This window comes from Rhinatrema bivittatum, chromosome 5 (assembly GCF_901001135.1).
Source record: "Rhinatrema bivittatum chromosome 5, aRhiBiv1.1, whole genome shotgun sequence".
Classification (NCBI taxonomy): domain Eukaryota; kingdom Metazoa; phylum Chordata; class Amphibia; order Gymnophiona; family Rhinatrematidae; genus Rhinatrema; species Rhinatrema bivittatum.
The window spans coordinates 13,231,221-13,253,089 of record NC_042619.1 but is presented as its reverse complement, the minus strand read 5'-3'; the positions used below and the strand labels follow the sequence as shown (position 1 = coordinate 13,253,089).

Sequence of the window (21,869 nt, the reverse complement as noted above, 5' to 3'; positions counted from 1 at the left end):
ATTGGTGGAAAAGCATACAAGAGACTTGTTTCAAAAGCAGCAAGAAAGTGTCCTGAGCTAGTCTGAGGCCACTGGGCAGAACTGAGCATCATTGTGTTATGTTTTTGTATTTATTTATTTAATAATTTTTCTATACCGACGTTCGAGACAAACATCACATGTGAACCCTGGGCCGAGGTGAGAGATGTCTCCACCCACAGGGAGGAGCCCTGTGGGCCTCACCATCGGTAAGCGTGGTCTCAGTGGCGCAGGACACAGCTGTAGGAAAAGACTTTATTGTAAAGGAAGGAAAAACAGAGCGGGAGGTGAAGTCAACACAGTTCTGAGCAGTGGGGTATACCCAGGTGATACTGCTGATGATGCAGATCTGGTAGTGGCCCGCGGGGTATGCCAGGAAGCTCCTTCAGACAAATAGGAATACCGCTGATGATGCAGATCCGGGAGTGGCCCGCAGCGCGGGGTACGCAGAGGAGTCTGTACTGATGATGGTGCGACAGAGGTGCAGGAAGCCCGAAGGAAGCTGTGGATGAAGCGGTAGAACCTTGTAACTCAGAATGTGCTGGAACAGCTTCACTGAAGAGGAATGGTAGTGGCCCGGGGCATGGAGTACACCGCAGAAAATTCCAGCAAGCAGTTACGTTGTAGTCAGAAGTAAAGTACTCACAAATGGAAGTTCCAAGAATAGCTCCAATGCAGTGGGTCAGGTAGAATCCCAAGGCAGGAAGGTCCTCCGAGGAGCAGATAGCCAGGAACGCGGAAGGGCCCCCGAGGAACGGGTACCCAGGTCGTCAAGACCTCAGGAGGAATTGGAACAGGAAGTCCAAGAGTAGAGCGGATTCAGCAACTAGGAAACTCCTTGCTATCTCGAGTAGCAGAGGGCCAGTCGGCTTCAGTACAGAGGCGAGCTGACGTCATCCGGAGGGGAAGCCCCCGAGGTTCCCGCCATGACGTGTACAAAGGAGGCCCTTGTGCGTGCGCCTTAGGTGATTCCGGATCCAAGATGATGGTTGGCAGCGCCCACACCGTCCTAGGGACATCGTGGAGGTCGGCCGCCACTCGTCCAAGGATTGATGGTGCAGGGGAAAAAAAAAAAGACATGAGCATGTGAGGTCGCAGCCATCTGCGACCGACAGGCATAACACATTGATTTCTTTTCCTGTTTTGTTCTGAGGCAAACAGATCCACCGATGGCCGACCCCGCACTACTACTGATTGCTGCAGAGATCACTCATGTGGCTGAAACATTCTGTTGAGGCGATCTGCCAGCGTGTTGGAAATCCCCAGAAGTTAAGTGGCTTGTATGATAGCTCGATGTTTGCCTGCCCACTGCCATATTGTCAGTGCTTCTTGGCAGAGAGTCCATGATCCTGTGCCTCCCTGTTGTTGACCCAGAACTTGACGACTTCTTACATGAAGAAGGTGCGCGAACAGTGCCAGAGTACATTTATGTGAAACAGACTTTCCTTGAGAGACTAGGTGCCCTGTGTTCAAAAGGAGCTCCCCATCCTCTGGTGGAGGCCTCCGTCACTAGGGTTACTTGTTGGGGAAGCCTTCGAAGAGGAGCTCCTTCCTGCAACCCTCTGTGTCCTGTACTACAGTTTACAATTGAGTTCGTCATCCCTCCAATTTCGCTAACATGAACGACCTGCATAAGAGAAGATCACTTCTAACTAAACAGAGCTAAGTACAAATCAATATCAAAATTGGCGAAATAAGTAGTCCAAGAGTGTTATTAAGACCATTAGTAATGTTTTAAACAAACACCTTAGGTGGAGGGATAGTATTCAAGAACAAAAGAATTATGTTGCTGAAGATGAAATAAAACAAAAGAAAAAAATAAGATAAAATAAAAATGGTATTTACACTTAAAAGGCTATCACCTATTTCTGGTGGAGCTTATTCAGTAACACCGGACATCCGTGTACATAAGAAAACATATTGGGGTAGATTTTACAAGGGTTACGCGCATAAGGTACGCGCGTAACCCTTTTAAAAACGCCCCTGCGTGCGCCGAGCCTATTTTGCATAGGCTCGGCGGCGCACGTAAGTCCCAGGGCTTCGCTAGGGGGGGCGTGTCGGCTGGGTGGCGCGACGTTCCGGGCGTTCCGGGGGGCGTGGTGCTGGCCCAGGGGTGTTCCGGGGGTGCGGCCGAGGCCTCTGGAACATCCCCCGGGTTGGGAGATGGTGCGCCAGCAGCCGGCTGGTAGGTGTAACTTTTACAATAACGGTAAGGGGGGGTAGGTGAGGGGGGGGGGGTGGGGTGGAGGGAACGGGCAGCGCGCGGAGGGCTCGGCGCACGCTGTTTTTTAAAAATGTATCCCATTGTCTTCTGTTTGTTGGCATTTAGTCTATAGGGAAGCCCGGTAGGAACTTTAGTTACATCTGTGTATCTATCCATATTTAAACACACAAGAGGTACAGCATGGTTTGTTTACATTTTTTTTAAAGCTGCTTCCTTACTTCTTTAGAAAGTAGAATTTTAACCTAATCACACAAATGCCATATACTCTGTACGGAAAATGCAGCTGTGGGACTGACATAGCCCTGTAACCCTTCCTACACAGGGCAATTCATTATAAATTAGTAGCTCTCGTATGTAATGTTCCTCCCGTGCTGCACCGTACAAAGTGTGAATGAACAAGTCACTCTACCTTGCATGTTATTGATGCATTTGAACGAAAAATCAGCAGGAGGCCCTGGCGTGGAGTAGGGGGATGACTTTTGGCTCATCTTTTATCTTCTTATAAAACCTAAAAGAGAAAAAGCATGTCATTTGAAGGTCCAGCTTCAAACTGCTTGTTACCATCTATTTTAAACTGGAGTTTTAGCAGGTTGTGTTGGAAATGCGTTTCCTGTCACTGTGCTGAATTAGCTAGCACTGAACTGTTTTGAGCTAAGAGGGCTTCTGAGCTGCCTCTATATGTGCACTTACTTTCTTCATATTTCTGTGAGGTCCATATTCAGCTGCTGGATAAACTCATCCAGCTAACTTAGCCTCTGTATTCAGTGGGGTGGCTAGATAGCCAGAAATAAATATAACCGGCTAACTTTAGCACAGGGGTACAGGCCGACCAGAGTCAGCTGGATAACTTATCGGGCTAACTCAGCTCTTCCCAGTTATGCCCTCAGAATGCCTCTAACTTATGAGAAGTATGCCTGAACAGAAAACCAACATGGAGAAGGAAGTCCCCAGAAACCTCTGCTTTTCTTTAGCCTGCCTGGGCTGAATGGACTCTGAGTGACTTTCTGAGCATGACTTACAGAATGTCCCTGGATATCTGTAGAGGCAGGCAAGCTGGCACCAGACAGGTGAGGCCTATTCATAGGGTCACAAAGGGGAGCTTCAGGCACTATTCTCAGGAGTTTGTAATCAACACAGCTACAGACGGGTTGATTACACGTCTGTTGATTACACCCCCAAACCAAATAAGCCTGATACTTTCAATGCATATCTAGCATAGCTCTCTGCTTCAACGGCAGGGGAGAAAGTCTGATACTTCACTTTCAACGCATATCCAGCATAGCTCTCTGCTTCAACGGAAGGGGCAATGTAGAAAAGAGGATCTATATATAGACAACAACCAACAAGGACTGAATTACATAGTCGAGTAAACAAAAGCATGGGTGTAGCTTGCTTATTGAGGCGGTTACTACCCCTAACTAAGCTACATATTCAATTAGATGCAGTTCAAACACTGCTCTCTACATTAATGGTGGGGTGGAAGGGAAATAGAACTAAAAGGTACTAAGAGCCAAGAGTAACAAGTAAGAGGAAAAAAAAAAGTGCATAGCTTGCTGGGCAGACTGGATGGGCCATTTGGTCTTCTTCTGCCGTCATTTCAATGTTTCTATATGATTGTCTTGACCAGTAGGATTTTAACAGAACAAAGAACTATCTCGACAGCCATGGTAAATGGGCTACAAGTCCTGGGTAAACTAATCAGGGGTAGTTAGGGATGATGCTATCATGCAGTTGACATTACAACTTATGTAAATGATCTTTGGGCAGTCACGTAACTCTCTAGAACCTTCTCCAGTATTGAATGTTTTCTATAAAAGAAGAGTCACTTCCTGTATACGAGGAGATGCTGGTCAGTTTGTCAGACAAAGGGCATCCAGTACCCAGCATCTCCCGAGAACACTTATACTGATTAATAAAAAGAAATTATACTTTCTACTGAGTCTAAGTGTTCTTGTGTCCCTGGCTATAAGCGTAGAGTGTGCTTTACATTACACTTAACCGGCCACATTTTACCCAGATAAACTGGTCTGTAGTTTCCAGCCTCCTCTCTGCTCCCTCTCTTGTGAAGCGGGACCACCACCGCTCTTCTCCAATCCCTACTTCCAGGGATCTATTGAACAGGTCACACAGCGGACCCGCCAGCACATCTCCGAGCTCCCTCAGTATCCTGGGATGAACTTCATCAGGCCCCATGGCTTTGTCCACTTTCTCAATCACTCTCTTCCATACATGCTGTCTCTCTCTCTCTCTCACACACACACACACACACACACACAAGATCACAAACACATATGCTTGCTCACCATCTCACTCTCTCTCTCCCCCCACTGAACTAGCAACAGCAGCAGTCTCATTTGCTGCCTTAGTGGCAGCAGCACCCTCCTCCACTTCCAGTCCTCGCAGCCTCGAGAAAGGACTACTCAACGGCCGCGGGGGCTGATGTTGCTCCTCTTTTGCTCCGCACTGCTCTTCTTCGGGCTGATGCTGCACGCACTAGCATGATCTCTTCTTCCCGTGTGCATGGTTGCTGCATTCCACTTCCTCTTCCTCGCCACGCGGGGGGAGGGGGGGGTGCGGGAAGAAGAGATGAGGCGGATGCTACTGACTCCAGCTCTCCTGCTGTGTTCTGCCTGGGCTATCAGCATTTTAAGCCCAGGCGGAGGATGAGTTTCTATTTCGCTGAGGCAGGGGGAGCAGCTAGGTCAGCAGGGAACTGGGAAGAGTGGTGACACACCAGCTGAGAACCTCTGGTCTAAGCAGTAGGTGTTAAGAGAGCGGATGAGTATCGCGGTAGCATGCTCAGAAAGAAAGGGATGAATTTTAGTGATGTTATAGAGGAAGAAATGACACACTATCAGTGTTTTGGATGTGTGCAAAGGAGAGAGGCATCAGAGATGACCACAGTGTTACAGGGAGGATGGGAGCACCATCCACGGAGACAGAAATAGAGGGAAGAGGGTAAGCGAATTATGGCCTGGGGGGGGGTGGGGGGGGGGGGAGAGGGCAGGGCAGACAAATTCTGTTCTGGCTATGTTAAGTTTAAGCTGACAGTGGGAGATCCAGGCAGCAATATCAGACAAGTAGGCTGAGATTTGGAATAGAATTCTTAGTGAAATTTTTGATGTAGAGAGAGAGATCTGGGAGTCATCAGCATAAAAATGGGACCATGGGAGGTGATCAGAGCTCTGAGGGATGAAATGCAAAGAGAAAAGAGAATATGGCCAAGGACAGAGCTTTGAGGCACATCAACCAATAGTGGAATAGCAGCGGAGGAAGAATCCCCATAAGATACAGTAAATACCTACAGTACCTGAACGTAATCTACTTTGAAGTGCCTGAAAAATGGAATACAAATCAAATAAATAAATACAAGCACAATGGGAGAAGCAAGAAGAAAACCAGTTAAAGCAGAGTTCCGAAATGCAATCGAGTACAGCATGTCAAGGAGTAGATGGTGATCCATAATGTCATAATCAGCAGATAGGTCAAGGAAGATAAGGCTTGAGTAAAGGCCCTTAACCTTGTACACAACGAGGTCACTGGCGACTTTGGGTAGAACAGAGTGTGAAATACAGAGGGCAAGAGCCAGACTGAAGTGAATCCAAATTGGTTTGAAAGTCAAGACAGCCAAGATGAAGGCCATCTCATCAAAGAACTCTATCAAGTTTGTTTCACATGGATATTCCTCTTTAGCTGCTGTCCTCTATTTTACTTATTTCAGGGTACTGCCCACTACTGACAGATCTGTAGTTGATTGCCTTCTTTGTTTAATAACTCTTGTGTTGGTTCAATAAAAGATATTGCAACATATAACACATACAGTTTTCTGGAACTATGGACAACTGGATATATAGCATGAGACTGTGGACTAGCAATAAAGAGGTCAATATTCAGATGCCAGATATCTGGATAAGTTGTGGGTGGGCAATGGGTGAATCGGGGTGGTGCTACTTAGTTGGATACGATATCTGGCTAAGTAGCGATATTCAGCCTTAGATGGATAACTTACCAGGATAAATTAGACCTGCTTAATAGTAAGCCTAAACTTAAGATGGATAAGACTGTCTAAGTAGCAGTTTCTACTGGGATATTCAGCCGCACGGCCATGCTGAATATCCCATCTAACTTAGTCAGATATGTCTATCTGGTTAACTTAGCTAACCAACTGACTTTTGAATATCTACCCCATCATGTTCCATGCATTTCAGTCCAAACTCCTTGTTACCCTAAGAACATAAGAACATAAGAAAATGCCATACTGGGTCAGACCAAGGGTCCATCAAGCCCAGCATCCTGCTTCCAACAGTGGCCATTCCAGGCCATAAGAACCTGGCAAGTACCCAAAAACTAAGTCTATCCCATGTTACCATTGCTAGTAATAGCAGTGGCTATTTTCTAAATCAACTTAATTAATAGCAGGTAATTGACTGACTTCTCCTCCAAGAACTTATCCAATCCTTTTTTAAACACTGCTATACTAACTGCACTAACCACATCCTTTGGCAACAAATTCTAGAGTTTAATTGTGCGTTGAGTGAAAAAGAACTTTCTCCGATTAGTTTTAAATGTGCCCCATGCTAAAAAAAGAAAAACCCTTTTGACAGATTTGAATGAGTTCATAACTCATCTATAATTATTCAGAACATAACATGCCATACTGGGTCAGACCAAGGGTCCATCAAGCCCAGTATCCTGTTTCCAACAGTGGCCAATCGAGGCCACAAGAACCTGGCAGGTACCCAAAAACTAAGTCTATTCCATGTTACCATTCCTAATGGCAGTGACTATTCTCTAGGTGAATTTAATAGCAGGTAATGGACTTCTCCTCCAAGAACTTATCCAATCCTTTTTTAAATACAGCTATACTAACTGCACTAAGCACATCCTCTGGCAACAAATTTCAGAGTTTAATTGTGCGTTGAGTAAAAAAGAACTTTCTCCGATTAGTTTTAAATGTGCCCTATGCTAACTTCATGGAGTGCCCCCTAGTCTTTCTACTATCCGAAAGAGTAAATAACCGATTCACATCTACCCATTCTAGACCTCTCATGATTTTAAAGACCTCTATCATATCCCCCCTCAGCCGTCTCTTCTCAAGCTGAAAAGTCCTAACCTCTTCAGCCTTTCCTCATAGGGGAGCTGTTCCATTCCCCTTATCATTTTGGTAGCCCTTCTCTGTACCTTCTCCATCGTAATTATATCTTTTTTGAGATGCGGCGACCAGAATTGTACACAGTATTCAAGGTGCAAGTAAATGAAGTTTTCCAACAATAAGTCAAGCCCTGAACTAATAAAAGGGTCAGGTTTTGGGGAAAAAGGATGGAGGGTGCACAACAGCCCTGAGACATACTAAGAACATAAGAAAATGCCATACTGGGTCAGACCAAGGGTCCATCAAGCCCAGCATCCTGTTTCCAACAGTGGACAATCCAGGCCATAAGAACCTGGCAAGTACCCAAAAACTAAGTCTATTCCATGTTACCATTGCTAATGGCAGTGGCCACTCCGCGGACCACTACCATGTCGCTTCTACACTACCCACTCTCCGGGTAGCTATCCTCTCTCTCTCTAATAAAGACTCTGTTCCACAGCTGTGAACTTAATAGCAGGTAATGGATTTCTCCTCCAAGAACTTATCCAATCCTTTTTTAAACACCATTATACTAACTGCACTAAGCACACTAAGTTTGGTAAATTAAAATTGGATAACAAAAAAAAAGGGAAAAGCAAGTATCCAAAAGCAGGGAATGGAGTAGTCTAGTGGTTAGAGCTTCAGCCTAAGAATCAGCAAGCCAAGGTATGAATCCCACTGCCACTCTTTCTGACCTTGGGCAAGTCACTTTACCAGCCACTACCTCAGGTATAAACTTATTTTCTAAACTTGTTTTGCCATAGAATAAGGAAACCGCTTTAGTAAAAGAGGCCCTTATATTGTATGCCCTCTAGGGCCTGTACCTGGATATACCTTGCCATGAGCTACCACTGAACAAGGCATGAGGCAGATCTAAATCCTAAGACATAACAAGTGCAGAATATGCGTGTTCAAGAGTGAGAACCACAAACCTGCCTGTGCAACATCACTCGGTCAAAGCACTAAGGCATAGCTACAGAAGAGAAGTCCTGGGGCTCCCATGCGGCTCCTTTCCTGACCCCAGGCGTCATGCATAGGAGTGTATTGGCTCCGCTGGCTTTCCATTCCAGGAAGCCCCAGAGGAGCAGCCTGCATGCATGGTGCACAGACAGCCTGTGTCCAGCAGCTAGCGCTCCACGTGGCCATGCCACTACACGGCTCGATCTGTTCCTGGCTGCAATATAGCTCAGCTGCCGTGCATCCTCCTCTCGGTGGCTTCTAGTCAGCAGGGACCAAGACAAGCTGAGCGTAATCATTCCGGTTTGGTCCCCCTTGGGTGGCATCGGCACCGAGAGTGGAAAGCCTAACACCCTGGCCGCCTACATTCTCTTGGCAGCTTACCGGGTGTTTTCGTTACTTACCGAACCACAAATAACGTATGCCGGGGCTCCCGGGCCTCTGGCTCTCTCCAACATCCCTGCTGCCGATTAACATGGATCTCTCCCCACCGCGCCGTCTCCACCCTCAGCACACGCCTGCCGGCCCAGGAGGACGCGCGCATGGTTTCCAAGGCAACCGGCGTCATTTGTCAAACATGCGCACAATAATGGAATGTTGGCAGGGAGAGCAGGAACGTCACCGCGGAAAGCTCTGTGGCTACGCAGTCCTAAGTTCAAGGGGAGGGGCGGGCCAGTAAGGCCTCAGCTCGCGAGACTTCCGTTCGCAGGCTGTCGGGAATCGTAGTTTTTAGCTTTCTTTCCGTTCTTAACTCCTCCCCTCCCACACTCCGCCCCACCCCAGGCCTAGAACTTTCCGGCACAGCAGAGCTCGCGCTAGGGACGCCGAGCCAGAAAGGGGCGACTGGCTCTCGTTCCCGCGCCCGTGCGAGGTCACGTGACGCGCCTCCAGCTCCTCAGCCAATAGGAATCGGTAGGGCAAGGTCGGCGCTCGAGTTTGAATCGTGTGGGAGGAGGGGCGCGGGCCGGGCGAGTGAGTCTCGGCGACGTCGGAGTGCGGGGATTAGATCCCCTTCCCGCTACCCAGGCAGGCCCGGAAATGAGGGGAGGGGAGGTTGGGGGTTGGGTCCGGAACCAGCACTAGTCTAGCCTGTTATGAGGCGGTTTTGATGACTGGTAGCGTATGGCTGGGCGTAATAAAAAGCGCACAGCTTTTACTCCAAAGAATACCAAACCTCTCATAAACGCGCTCCTTCCTAGAGCCAAGAATAAGGCCGAAGAGGAGCCTGTGGGGCCGAGGAAGGCCTTCTAGAATGATCCCAACGGTGATTAGAGGAGCTTTTTATCTGGAAGGCTGCCGAAGGACGTTGGACGAGCCGCAGATTGAGATTCATAGGCTGTTCTTAACGATGTGGTCTGAAGGGAGTTGGCGCACTTTTTATTTTGGGGGCGTGGCATACGGCCATGCGTATAAGCTGGCAGCCTGCTCCCCAAATTCCCATACGTTTTGGTATTTGATAATTGCTGTTTCACGCTTTTGAGTACCGGAAAGCGGGCAATAATAAACTGTCTATCTTTCTGTGCACGGTTTGGTAGACTTTGATGTTGAAATGGAGGCAATACATTAATGTATTTTAGTTTCTTCTTTTGGGACAATTAAAGATACTGTGTATTTTTGCTGACCCCACAAAGTTCATAATGTAAGTTTCTCCCTGATACAATGGCGGGTAAAGCAAGTTACCCAAAATCACAAGGAGCATCGGTGGGATTTGAACCCTGGCTTCTCTGGTTGGAAAGTTATCGTTTTTTAAGAAACATTTATGCAAACTTTGTGAAATTGTTGAAAACTTTCATCCACCTACACTCCATGGGACTGTGAATTTTCTGAGAAAACCTTGCTGTCTCAAAAATATATTTATGGAGTGGGAGGGAGGTTTCATATACAGTGTAGGTGTCCCCGCACCAATACGTGATTGGTTATAATCATCAACCTGCCTTTAAATAATTTTTTTTTTTTAATCTAAGTCCAAATAGAATGTCAGATTCTTCCGGAGGCTCATGACTGACCAGAATCAACATGAGGTGGTAAACCCAATTCAACAGACCAGAAGGATTAATGTGCGGAGAGGTCGGAACCCCAAAAGGTTGGTTATACATCGCCATCACATTCCCGAGGAAAGACTAACGTCTGAAACATGAACGGTTCGTGTCGGGATTATCATTAAATGATCCCGACCATTGACCAACAAATTCGGGAAGCCGGTCGTGGATCCGACTTTAAAATCTATTTCAAGCCTCACAGCTTGAATTGTATTTATTCTGTACATAAATTCAATGTCTACAGTGCCACGGAAGAATCTGACATTCTATTTGGACTTTAAATAATTTTTTTTTTTTAATCTAAGTCCAAATAGAATGTCAGATTCTTCCGTGGCACTGTAGACATTGAATTTATGTACAGAATAAATACAATTCAAGCTGTGAGGCTTGAAATAGATTTTAAAGTCGGATCCACGACCGGCTTCCCGAATTTGTTGGTCAATGGTCGGGATCATTTAATGATAATCCCGACACGAACCGTTCATGTTTCAGACGTTAGTCTTTCCTCGGGAATGTGATGGCGATGTATAACCAACCTTTTGGGGTTCCGACCTCTCCGCACATTAATCCTTCTGGTCTGTTGAATTGGGTTTACCACCTCATGTTGATTCTGGTCAGTCATGAGCCTCCGGAAGAATCTGACATTCTATTTGGACTTAGATTAAAAAAAAAAAAATTATTTAAAGGCAGGTTGATGATTATAACCAATCACGTATTGGTGCGGGGACACCTACACTGTATATGAAACCTCCCTCCCACTCCATAAATATATTTTTGAGCCAGCAAGGTTTTCTCAGAAAATTCACAGTCCCATGGAGTGTAGGTGGATGAAAGTTTTCAACAATTTCACAAAGTTTGCATAAATGTTTCTTAAGAAACGATAACTTGTCAGCGATAGAGTTGCTCTTGATTTCTGTTTGATTATTGAGAATCGCTGAAATCTGTGGTGGTTTTCTTTTGATATATTTGGATTCTCTGGTTGGAAGCCTGCTGATCTAACCACTGGAGTACATGTCCATTTCTTCCCCATTAAGCTAACAGAAACATAATAGACCAAACTGCCTAGCCAAGCAAGTTGCTTTTGTTAGTATCTACCGCTTCTTGCAGCTTACCTCCATGCCTACCTACCCTTAGGGGTAAGTATCTTCTGCTCTGTGCAGGTTACCCCTGTACCTTTTTTTTTAAAGGTGGTAGTGACTGCCACTATGTGTGGGTTACCCCCCCTTGCTTTTTGTTAAGGGTGGTAGTAGCTATGGCTCCATCTTGCAAAAGTAATACACTAAAACATAGGTTACCCCATTTTTTCATTTCTGTTCTGGAGTTTGTAGGGATCTGCAGTGTTTATCCCATGCCCTTTTGAATTTCAACAGTGTTATCTTCTAGGATTAGTCTCATTGGGATGCTTTGTAGGTTGTGATGCCTTTTAGAGCAGGCTTTGATCTAACTGGTTTTCTTTAGAGATGAATGTAAAGTTGAAGGAGGGAAGGATGTTATGTAAAGACTGGATTATCCCTCAACATTAGCAGAAGTAAATTGCTGGAAATGTCTGCAGTGACCAAGGTTTTTAAGGTACTGTAGTCACTGGGCTTGATTTACTAAGGTTTTCTCTCATTCTGAGTCTGAGAAAAAAGCTTAATAAATTGGGCATTAAGTTGAGGGTCACTGATATAAATGTAGTGAGATTATATTGCCTATACTTTTACTGCACCTAGCTGTCCATAGTTTTAAGTTTACAAAATATCAAACAAGTTGGGCAGGAAAAGGCCTTTAGTTCTGCTTTGCCTCCTGGGTTGCTCTATGTTTTTCTATTGATGGTTTTGCATTTACATCAGTTTTGTCTGGTAAAATGGAAAGAAGCCTAACATCACTCTTCATTGTTCAGCATTGTATTCTATAGTAAACTTTCTTTTAGGCAGCAATATGTCTGAGCCATGTAGCACTTTTTATGCTTGGACTGAAAAGGCTATTGCCTAGTGACCTTATGTTGATGTATTTCTATGTCATGCATAACCAACTAGAAGTTAGGTAGTCAGTGTATTCATTATTATTGATACCAAATATGAATAGGTAAAATTCTATATGCATATTTTATGACCCCAAATGCTATGATTTTGCTTTCAAATTACACTAATACTGTTATAAAGTATTGCTACCAATCCATTGATGAACAGTGAACAGACTGGACAATGCTACTGAAACTAATAGGCCTTTAATGAACTCTTCCTAAAAACTTCTCCCCTGCCAAAAAAAAAATAAATTTGGGTTCATGTCTGGGCCGGCACGTCTTATTAGGCAAACTAGGTGGTCTCGGGTGTCTACCTTTAGGGGGTGCCTATTGCGCTTATGGTAGAGGAGTAGAGATTTGGTGGTCCGTGAGCAGTGCCTATCCTGTTCATAGCACAAAGAAGCATACACTCGGGCGCAAATGCAGTAGAAGCCAGGGCTGAGTCTGGGGGTGGGGGCACAAGACCAGAAGGCTTACCTAGTGTGCCTAATATCCTTGTACCAGCCCTGCTTAACGTCATACTTTAATATTTGTAATAGATTTCACCAAGAAATGTTTTTTTGTGTGTGAAGTCAACTTTTGATTTAGACTGATCATGTAGGTGTAAAAGTGGATTTATCAAATCACTTTTGATGAAATATATTCTTCATATAGTTCAACCAGAATTTTTGGGAGCCAGGCGAAAAATGATCTAGATTGAATTTTGCTGCAGTTCTTGTGTCACATGTCTAGCTGGTAGCTGGATTTTGTCATTTATTCTATAAAAATAGCAGTATATTTTTTTCCTGCAGGCTGAATTAGCCATGCTGTCTGCCCGGGACATCACTCTGGGGTGGCCAAGGTGGAGCTTTCTAAGGATGATAGAGCTTTGCTCTGAGTGCGGCTGGACGTACAGACCTTTTATCTCTTATAAACAGACTTTAAATTGCTAGCTAAGATCATTGCCAATGTTTAAGTTTTGTTATTACAACACTGGTACATGAGGATCAAGGGGGTTTTATGCCCGGACGGATGGCAGATGATGATGTCTGAAAGATTGTTAACCTCACACACTACGTTAAACACATGAAGACATCTTCAGTCTTATTCGGTGTAGATGCTGAGAAGGCGTTTGACCGTGTGCATTGGCCTTTTCGTTTTCAAGTAATGGGGAAAATGGGGCTTGGAGAATATTTTTGCAATTCAGTCAAGGTATTATATAAGAATCCTCGGGCTTGTATTAAGATTAATGGGGGATATTTTGAGGTGCAGCGTGGTACAAGACAAGACTGCCTATTGTCACCACTGCTATTTGCGATTTGTATTTAACCACTGGCTGAAGGGATTAGATGACAATCTGATATTAAAGGAATCTCCGTGGGGGGGAAACAATACAAAATATCCCTATATGCCGATGACATTTTGTTTACGTTGGCCGAGCCAGCTTCCTCCCAAATGTAGTGGTGCAGGTGCTTGAAGTATATGGAAAGGTATCAGGATTTAGAATTAATATAGATAAGTTGGAGCTGTTTCCCATCTGTTTAGCGGGGGATGAACAGGGTAGTCTTAAAGAGGTTTCCCTTCCAATGGGCTCGCTTGGCCGTGAAATATCGGAGTTATGGTGGGGGCAGATTACGCTAAGTTGCTCCAATTAAATTATGGACCACTGATTAGGAAACCAGAACAAGATCTGGTACACTGGGATAAGTTAACTATATCTTGGCTTGGGTGGATTGTGGCAGTCAAAATGTCCTTAATCCCAAAGATAGAATATCTATTCCAAACTCTGCCGTGTAATGTCCCAGTGGGATACTTGAAACATCTCTAAAGGAAGATCTTTTCTTTCATCTGGAGACATTGGCCAGCCCTCATTTCCAGAATGGTATAATTCCTACCAAAATTAAATGGAGGCCTGGGGAGTACCTAAAATTTTAAAATATCTTGCTGCTGCCCACTTAAAGGCCATCATTGATTTCCACAATAGGATGACATGTAAACAATGGGTGGTCATAGAAGAGGGCATGTTGAGAGAAGGGAAAATTTGGGCACATTTCTGGACTCGAGGGAAGCCCCTGTACAATTTATCAGATATATCACCATGCACAGCGACCTCTCTGCTGGTATGGAAATCCTGGAGTACTAAAATTGTGGGCCCTCGCCAATACACATTTACCACAGCTATCTGGCAGTGTGATGCATTTCCTGCAGGCAGGGAGGGTAAAACATTTAGACAATGGGAGAGAAGGGTTTATGTACCTTTGGCAAGGGCAGTCTATATTAGCCTTTGAGATGATTCAGGAACAATTTCATCTGCCACAGGTAGACTACTTTGCCTACCTTCAGCTGAGACACTTTCTCCTTTCCAAACAAGTGCGGGATAATCTCTGTAAGGGAAAATCTTTATTCGAAGGGATGTGTGACAATGCCCACAAGATAAAAGGGGTGATTTCGAAGTTATATATGCTACTGAATTAAGTATAGTGGAGGCAAAGTTAATTATGTGAGGGAGTGGGAACGGGACCTTTTAAAGAGTATTCAGAGGAGGAATGGGATCTTTGCTTTAAGCAAACTTGCAGTAGTTCCATCTCGTCCTGCTTCGGTGGGACCTAACCCCTATCAAACTTCATAAAATGTATCCCAATATTAACAATAAATGCTGGAAAAATTGTGGATTGGTGGGAGATTATTTACAACTGTGTCCAGTGGTACGGGCTTTATGGTCCAAAGTGGAAAGTTGGTCGAACCAACTGCTGGAGACGGCTGTTCTCTGTACGTACCAGGATCAGTCCAGACTCCTGGGTTTGGCCCCCCTCCCCCCAGCAGATGGAGACATAAGTTTACTAAACAAAACTCCGCCTCATATAGGCTGGTGCCACCTACAGTCTGGCAGTATTCTTCTGTCTCCAGCAGGTGGAGGAAGTGCCAAACTTACAGTCTGTGCTAGAGTCTATTTAGAGACAGGATAGGGAGTTAATTAGATCAGGAGTGCAAGGGACCACAGTGTGTGCCTGCAGGTCCCAGTCTTTGCCTCCCACAGGTGGGAGGTCCTGAAGGGATCATCCCCTGGTTTCAGAGGCCACTGAGGTACTGGGGGTTTTGACCCTTTTTTCCAGCGTGAGGTCACCTGGGAGTGATACCGGGGAGCCCAGCTTACTCCCCCCCAGTGGATCCAGGACCCGGAGGCGATTTGGAAGGTATTTAAAAAAAAAAAAAAAAAAAGTATTCTTCCTTGTTGGGCTCGACTCTCCCTTCCCTCCGGTCGCGTTGGGGATGGGTTGCGCTCTGTTTCACCGCGTTTAGGAGGGGTGCCAGTAGATTTTGTTGCGGGCAGACATGTCATGTTGGGCCGCGTGTAGGGACTGCGGAGCCGCGCGATCGCGGCTCTCACGCGATAGTTTATGTAATACTTGCCTCTCTGGGGGAGAGGGTGCCTCTATGACTCCAGGAAGGGTCCGGGTCCAGACCATAAGAGGCGCTTTTGGGGAGCTTCAGTCGGCTCTCGAGGCCTTCCCGTGAGGCGCAGGAACGGGCGCCATTTTGAATGCGCTGGGGTCCGCATCTGAGGCAGTGGGCGCCATCTTGGCCCTGCTCGCGCCGGTGGCCCCTGCAGTGCATGAAACAGCGCTCGGGGATGGAGGATCCCTTGCCGCGCTTGTCCCCGCAGTGCAGGGTCCCTGAGGGGGACAGACTTGTGAGGCCTGATTTGGCTAGGGCTGCGGAGGTCCGAGATGGAGATGATTTGTCTTCAGACTCTTCATTTTCTTCGGACTTTGTTTTACTGATGTATAAGGCTTTTAAGGCCCGGAAGGTGAACCGGTAGATATAGTATACTTGGATTGTCCGAAGGCGTTTGACAAAGTTCCTCATGAGGCTTCTAGGAAAAGAAAAAGTCATGGGATAGTTGGTGATGTCCTTTCGTGGATTGCAAACTGGCTAAAAGACAGGAAACGGAGAGTAGGATTAAATGGACAATTTTCTCAGTGGAAGGGAGTGGGCAGTAGAATGCCTCAGGGATCTGTGTTGGGATCCTTACTTTTCAATCTACTAGATAAGGGAGCCCTGACCGACGTGCCGCAAATGCCCAGTAGAGAGCAGCTCTACCGCGCATGCGAGCACGTCGGCCAGAGCAGAGCGTGCCCGGAAAAAAAAAATGGCGCCTGCTCCTTAGGAGCAGGAGCGGCGGCAGCAGCAGCAACCATCAGGAGCAGCAGGAGTAGTGGCGGCGGCGGCGGCGCGCGAGGCAGGGAGGAGCAGTGACGGCGACGCGGGAGGGACACCCCCTGTCTGCCGGTTGTGGATGAGCTGGGAGGGGAGTGAGTGAGGGGAGTGAGGAGAGAGTGAGGGGAGGGAGGAGAGAGTGGGGAGGGAGGGGGGGTGAGGGAGGAGAGAATGAGGGGGGGGAGGGAGACGTGAGGGGGGGGGGGAGGAAGTGGGAAGGAAATGGACCAAAAACATTTTTTTAAATGTAGCCCGTTGTTATGGGCTTAACGGCTAGTATATTTATAAATGATCTGGAAAGAAATACGAGTGAGATAATCAAATTTGTAGATGATACAAAATTGTTCAGAGTAGTTAAATCACAAGCAGATTGTGATAAATTGCAGGAAGACCTTGTGAGACTGGAAAATTGGGCATCCAAATGGCAGATGAAATTTAATGTGGATAAGTGCAAGGTGATGCATATAGGGAAAAATAACCCATGCTATAATTACACAATGTTGGGTTCCATATTAGGTGCTACAACCCAAGAAAGAGATCTAGGTGTCATAGTGGATAACACATTGAAATCGTCAGTTCAGTGTGCTGCGGCAGTCAAAAAAGCAAACAATGTTGGGAATTATTAGAAAGAGAATGGTGAATAAAACAGAAAATGTCATAATGCCTCTGTATCACTCCATGGTGAGATCGCACCTTGAATACTGTGTACAATTCTGGTCGCCGCATCTCAAAAAAGATATAATTGCGATGGAGAAGGTACAGAGAAGGGCTACCAAAATGATAAGGGGAATGGAACAACTCCCCTATGAGGAAAGACTAAAGAGGTTAGGTCTTTTCAGCTTGGAGAAGAGACAGCTGAGGGGGGATATGATAGCGGTGTTTAAAATCATGAGAGGTCTAGAACGGGTAGAATCGGTTATTTACTCTTTCGGATAACAGACTAGGGGGCACTCCATGAAGTTAGCATGGGGCACATTTAAAACTAATCGGAGAGAATTCTTTTTCAGTCAACGCACAATTAAACTCTGGAATTTGTTGCCAAAGGATGTGGTTAGTGCAGTTAGTATAGCTGTGTTTAAAAAAGGATTGGATAAGTTCTTGGAGGAGAAGTCAGTCAATTACCTGCTATTAATTAAGTTGACTTAAAAAATAGCCACTGCCATTAGCAATGGTAACATGGAATAGACTTAGTTTTTGGGTACTTGCCAGGTTCTTGTGGCCTGGTTTGGCCTCTGTTGGAAACAGGATGCTGGGCTTGATGGACCCTTGGTCTGACCCAGTATGGCATGTTCTTAAGGTGGGCAGAAAACGGCCTCACACTCGGGATGTTCTGGCTGAATCCCGGAAGCGAGCCAAGGCCACCACGAAGCTGGACCTGCAGGGAGGGGTCAACGCCCAGCCATCGTCCGGGTGCTTCAGCTAGATCCGGATATTTCTTCGGATACAGATGATCAGGGTGACCCAGATATACCCTCCCTGCTTCCGAGGGGGGTTGAGGGAGAAACCGACCCCCAGCAGGGGGTCTCACGGGATGGATGGAGATGATCCGAAGGTCGTCTGTCTTTTTCGGAGGGATGAGCTGGATCCCCTCATTCCGGGTATTTTAGGGGAATTGGGGATTCAGCTCCCCCAAGAGGAATCTAGATTGAGGGCTATGGACCCAGTGGTTCTAGGTCTTTGGGGGCCGCTGTCAGCTTTCCCTTTCCATTTTTCGGCAATGGACTTGATATTTAAGGAATGGGATATTCTGGATATGGGGCTTAAGGTCGCAAAGGCAATGGATAAGCTCTACCCCCTACCGGAGGAGGCCAGGGGCAGAGGTTCTCAGTGCTTTAGACCTTACAGGAACTCAGTTCCAAACACCCCATTTCGGAAGCATTTTGGCTGTAGACCAGTGTTGGCTTTAATCACGCCATCTACCTAACACTGTCTAGCACTGTAATATTTCCAACAACTTATTATCAAGCTCCACCCATTGGGATTTCTCTTTCTTTGCACATTGAGGCCGATGCTATATACTGCGCTCGGACGTGCGTCCAAAACCCCTTATGCAATAAGGGGATTAGCACATCCAAACAGCACATGTAAATTTGTTGATGAGGCTATTAGCTGTTACCCACTTATGCAAAAAACAAAGTCCCCAATGCGCACATTTCTACTCAAAAATTAATTCTCTAGGAGCCCCTAAAGTTAACAGAAAAGCAGAAAATATTGCTTTTCTGTCGTTTCTCTGACTTTATATCGTGGCGATATTAAGTCGGAGGAACCAAAAAAGGGAGTAAGGGAAAAATTAAAATTAAAAAGCTGTTGGTCAGGTTAGGAAAACGGAACTCAATTAACGAGCGTCCATTTTCCTAACCCGTGCCTGTGCACAGGTTAGGAAAATGAATGCTTGTAAAACTGTTTTCCTAACCCGCACTGACAGCCTCCTCTCCTGGGTGCTTGATGTCGAGGAGGCGCTAGGGATGCACAATTTCCCCTAGAATTGTCTTTTTATTGCAGCAGCTCATTTAAACATTAAGCTGGGCGCCCGGGAGAGGTGGATCGGCATGTGCTTAGGAGAGCCTGCGCTTAGTCATGAAAGCCCATTTTATGTGCACAGGTATTGCATCGGCCTTACTGTGTAAGATGAAAAGCCCCAGTAGTTGGGATATGGAAGGTCTGGCCTCCTTCCTCCCAGGGAGTCCCCAATTTTTTTTTCTTTTTTAAGTCAAAGGTGTTTCTTATTCCATAAACATTTAGAATATAAACTCTTGGTGTAAAAGATTTATATGGGATACTCCATGGAAAATGAGAACACACAATTTAGCTGAGCCTGTAGGACCATATCTAAACACAGTTGATCTGTATTCTGCAGTACAGAAGTTATAGCTCAGCAGTAGTCCTTTAAATCTGCCTTCATATGGTGCATTTTAGAGCTCATCTGGTAATTGCTAGTATTATTGTTTTACACATTTGTCAGAGGCAGTTCTACATCCACTTGCTGTTTAAGTGTATTGCCAGAGAATTGGTTGCACTTGTGGGGTAATAAGGTGAGATAACTATACCTATTCTATGGCTTATATCTGGTGAACTGCGTTCCGAGACTTTTCGGTCAGCTTGTCAACTAAGAGCCTTGCAATTAGGATCTTTTCAATCCAGGTCTTAAACTGCATTAAAAGGATTTTCAAATTAAAATATATTTAAAAAATTTCTGAATTGATGATGCCCCCATTATATAATTTAGAAATTCTCTTTGGAAAGATGGTTTGGTTAAAATGAGTAAGTGGAAATGTGGCCTAGTTGGGACTAGAGAATGCAAATGTGTGGTGAAAATGCAGCAGATCTTCTGAGCAGCTAGAAAGTTATGTGTTTCTGTCATTGGCAGGGCCTAAGGTTTGGAACTCCATGCCAGAATATCAGACTGGAAGCTAATCTAAAAACATTTCAAAAAGCTTTGGAAACGTGGCTTTTCACCCAGGCATTAGTAGCAGTTGAAATTAAGAGTTATATCCCAGAAGCTATAAAACTGTGTACAAATTTTTGTTTTGATCTATGCTGAGGTTTAGATAATTTTGTGAGTTTAATTTGTATCTTGATTTTATTGCTGTATGAAGAATGAATTTTAATGTGTATGCTTTGTGAACCGAGGTGATGTACTCCAACCAAACATCGGTATATAAATCTGTATAAATAAATAAATACTGGCCTGGAGATAGTAGTCTTGTCACTTTCCCCAACTCTAGTCCTGCCCTTTTACTACTAAAAATAGCTTGTTAGAGTGGACAACTTGATGTAGTTGATCCCTGCAAGCAAATAAAACCTTTTGTTAACTCAAAGTTTGAATTATGCAAATGCATGTTGATGAGGCTATTAGTCCCTGGGATACTGAAAGTAAAATGTGCGGCCAAGCAACCTGGTAAAGTGTATAGAAAAGCAAAAAATACTGCTTTTCTGTACACATCTGACTTGACTCAATATTGCTAGGATATTAAGTCAGAGGAACCAAAACTTAAAAAATTCTGCTCGCCGGTCAGTGGTTAGAAAAACAGAGTGTCTGTTGTTGGACCCTCTGACAGCCACCTCTGCCGCTAATAAGGAGGCACTAGGGACATGCTATTGTCCTTATTAGCACACCACTTCATTTAAATACGGAAGTGCCTGGGAGCGTGTCGGGAGAGCGGGCGTTCAACAGGGAGCACCTGCTCTCCTGCATTTTTTTTTTACTGTATCGGACTGTTAGACTATACCTAGAATATTTAGAAGCAAGCATGGATTGAAACTTGATTAGCCTGTTGCTTCTGGAAGCCAAATTCAAAGCCCCTTAATCCACAAGTGAATAAGTTCATTGGTTTCAGCCTAAAAACTTCGCTGCCACCACCAGCGCTACACAGTTCTGCATGATCTCTTGTCAGCTTTCCCAGTCTTGACCTGGGCAGGATTATGCAAGTTTTTTTTGTTTAAATTGGGACCTACTTAAGGTGGTACATCAAAATATGATACAGTGCCCAACAAGCTGTTTGTTGTGTTGCACTCTATGAAGGTGCTGTTGCTTTTGGTCAGTGAGCAGTTCTTGCATGCTCGTTCTTTCTGAGGGTCCATAGTCCATTACTGGTCTGCACCCGGCACGCCTGCCAACAGCAGCAAGAATGATAACTGAGCTTTGAAAGCAAATGTAAAAACGTGTACTGCATGTTTACTTTCTGCACTCAATTCCAGTTCCTGGTGTGGTATGTAACCTTCATGCTATACTAGTTCTCATTTGGTTGTAGAGAAGTTAATCGGTTAAAATTCCCATGTAGCAGGATGGGTAGTTATGTAGTCACTTATGCATGGAAAGTGGTGTACAGAGTCCATTGTTGTGGTCATTATTAAACCTCTGTCCTAGTGTTTGATTCCAGTTTCATAAAAATGTGATGGTAGCATGATTCAACCTACAATTAGATTGTTATATAAAATCTCTCCCTGTATTTACATGATTTACTTCTAAATGTAATACAACAGAAATGTAAGTAAATCATGTAAATACAGGGAGATTTTATCATGACTGTTCTCCTTCATACAGTACTTATTTATTTATTATTTATTTATTGTTTTTGTTATACCGAGTTTCATGATAGGCATCACATCAACCCGGTTTACAAATAACAAGGAGTGTAAAGCATAACGTAACGTAAAAAACAATATTTTCAATAAGAACCTTGAACTTTAAATACAGTGAATCAGAAAAAGGGAGAGGGAAAGTTACAAAAAACAAGGAAAATAAACTTGGGATGGAAGGGGAGAAATTGAACAGCACAATATTTACATTTCAGCCTA

The 21,869-nt window shown here is 45.0% G+C and overlaps 2 protein-coding genes across 5 annotated transcripts in view; one reads left to right on the top strand and one right to left on the bottom strand.

Annotated features, from left to right (window-relative positions):
• The window catches only part of LOC115091808 (leucine-rich repeat-containing protein 51-like), an 89,825-nt gene that overhangs the window by 34,967 nt on the left and 32,989 nt on the right, over positions 1-21,869 (bottom strand). Inside the window, exons 2-3 of one of the 4 annotated variants that reach the window (XM_029602031.1) lie at positions 20,260-20,356; positions 2,652-2,750 (exon numbers count right to left, since the gene is read on the bottom strand). In XM_029602031.1, coding sequence (XP_029457891.1) covers positions 2,652-2,730 — 79 coding nt within the window. In that variant the 5' untranslated portion in view covers positions 2,731-2,750; positions 20,260-20,356. Of the gene's footprint in view, positions 1-2,651; positions 2,751-8,734; positions 9,008-9,504; positions 9,644-20,259; positions 20,357-21,869 lie in introns of those variants that run through there. The other 3 variants (XM_029602032.1, XM_029602030.1, XM_029602033.1) reach the window with 3 other exon arrangements.
• Positions 9,103-21,869, top strand: part of NUMA1 (nuclear mitotic apparatus protein 1) — a 503,280-nt gene continuing 490,513 nt past the window's right edge. The window contains exon 1 of the mRNA XM_029602025.1: positions 9,103-9,242. The gene's annotated coding sequence lies outside the window, so the exon portion shown is untranslated. The remainder of the gene's footprint in view (positions 9,243-21,869) is intronic.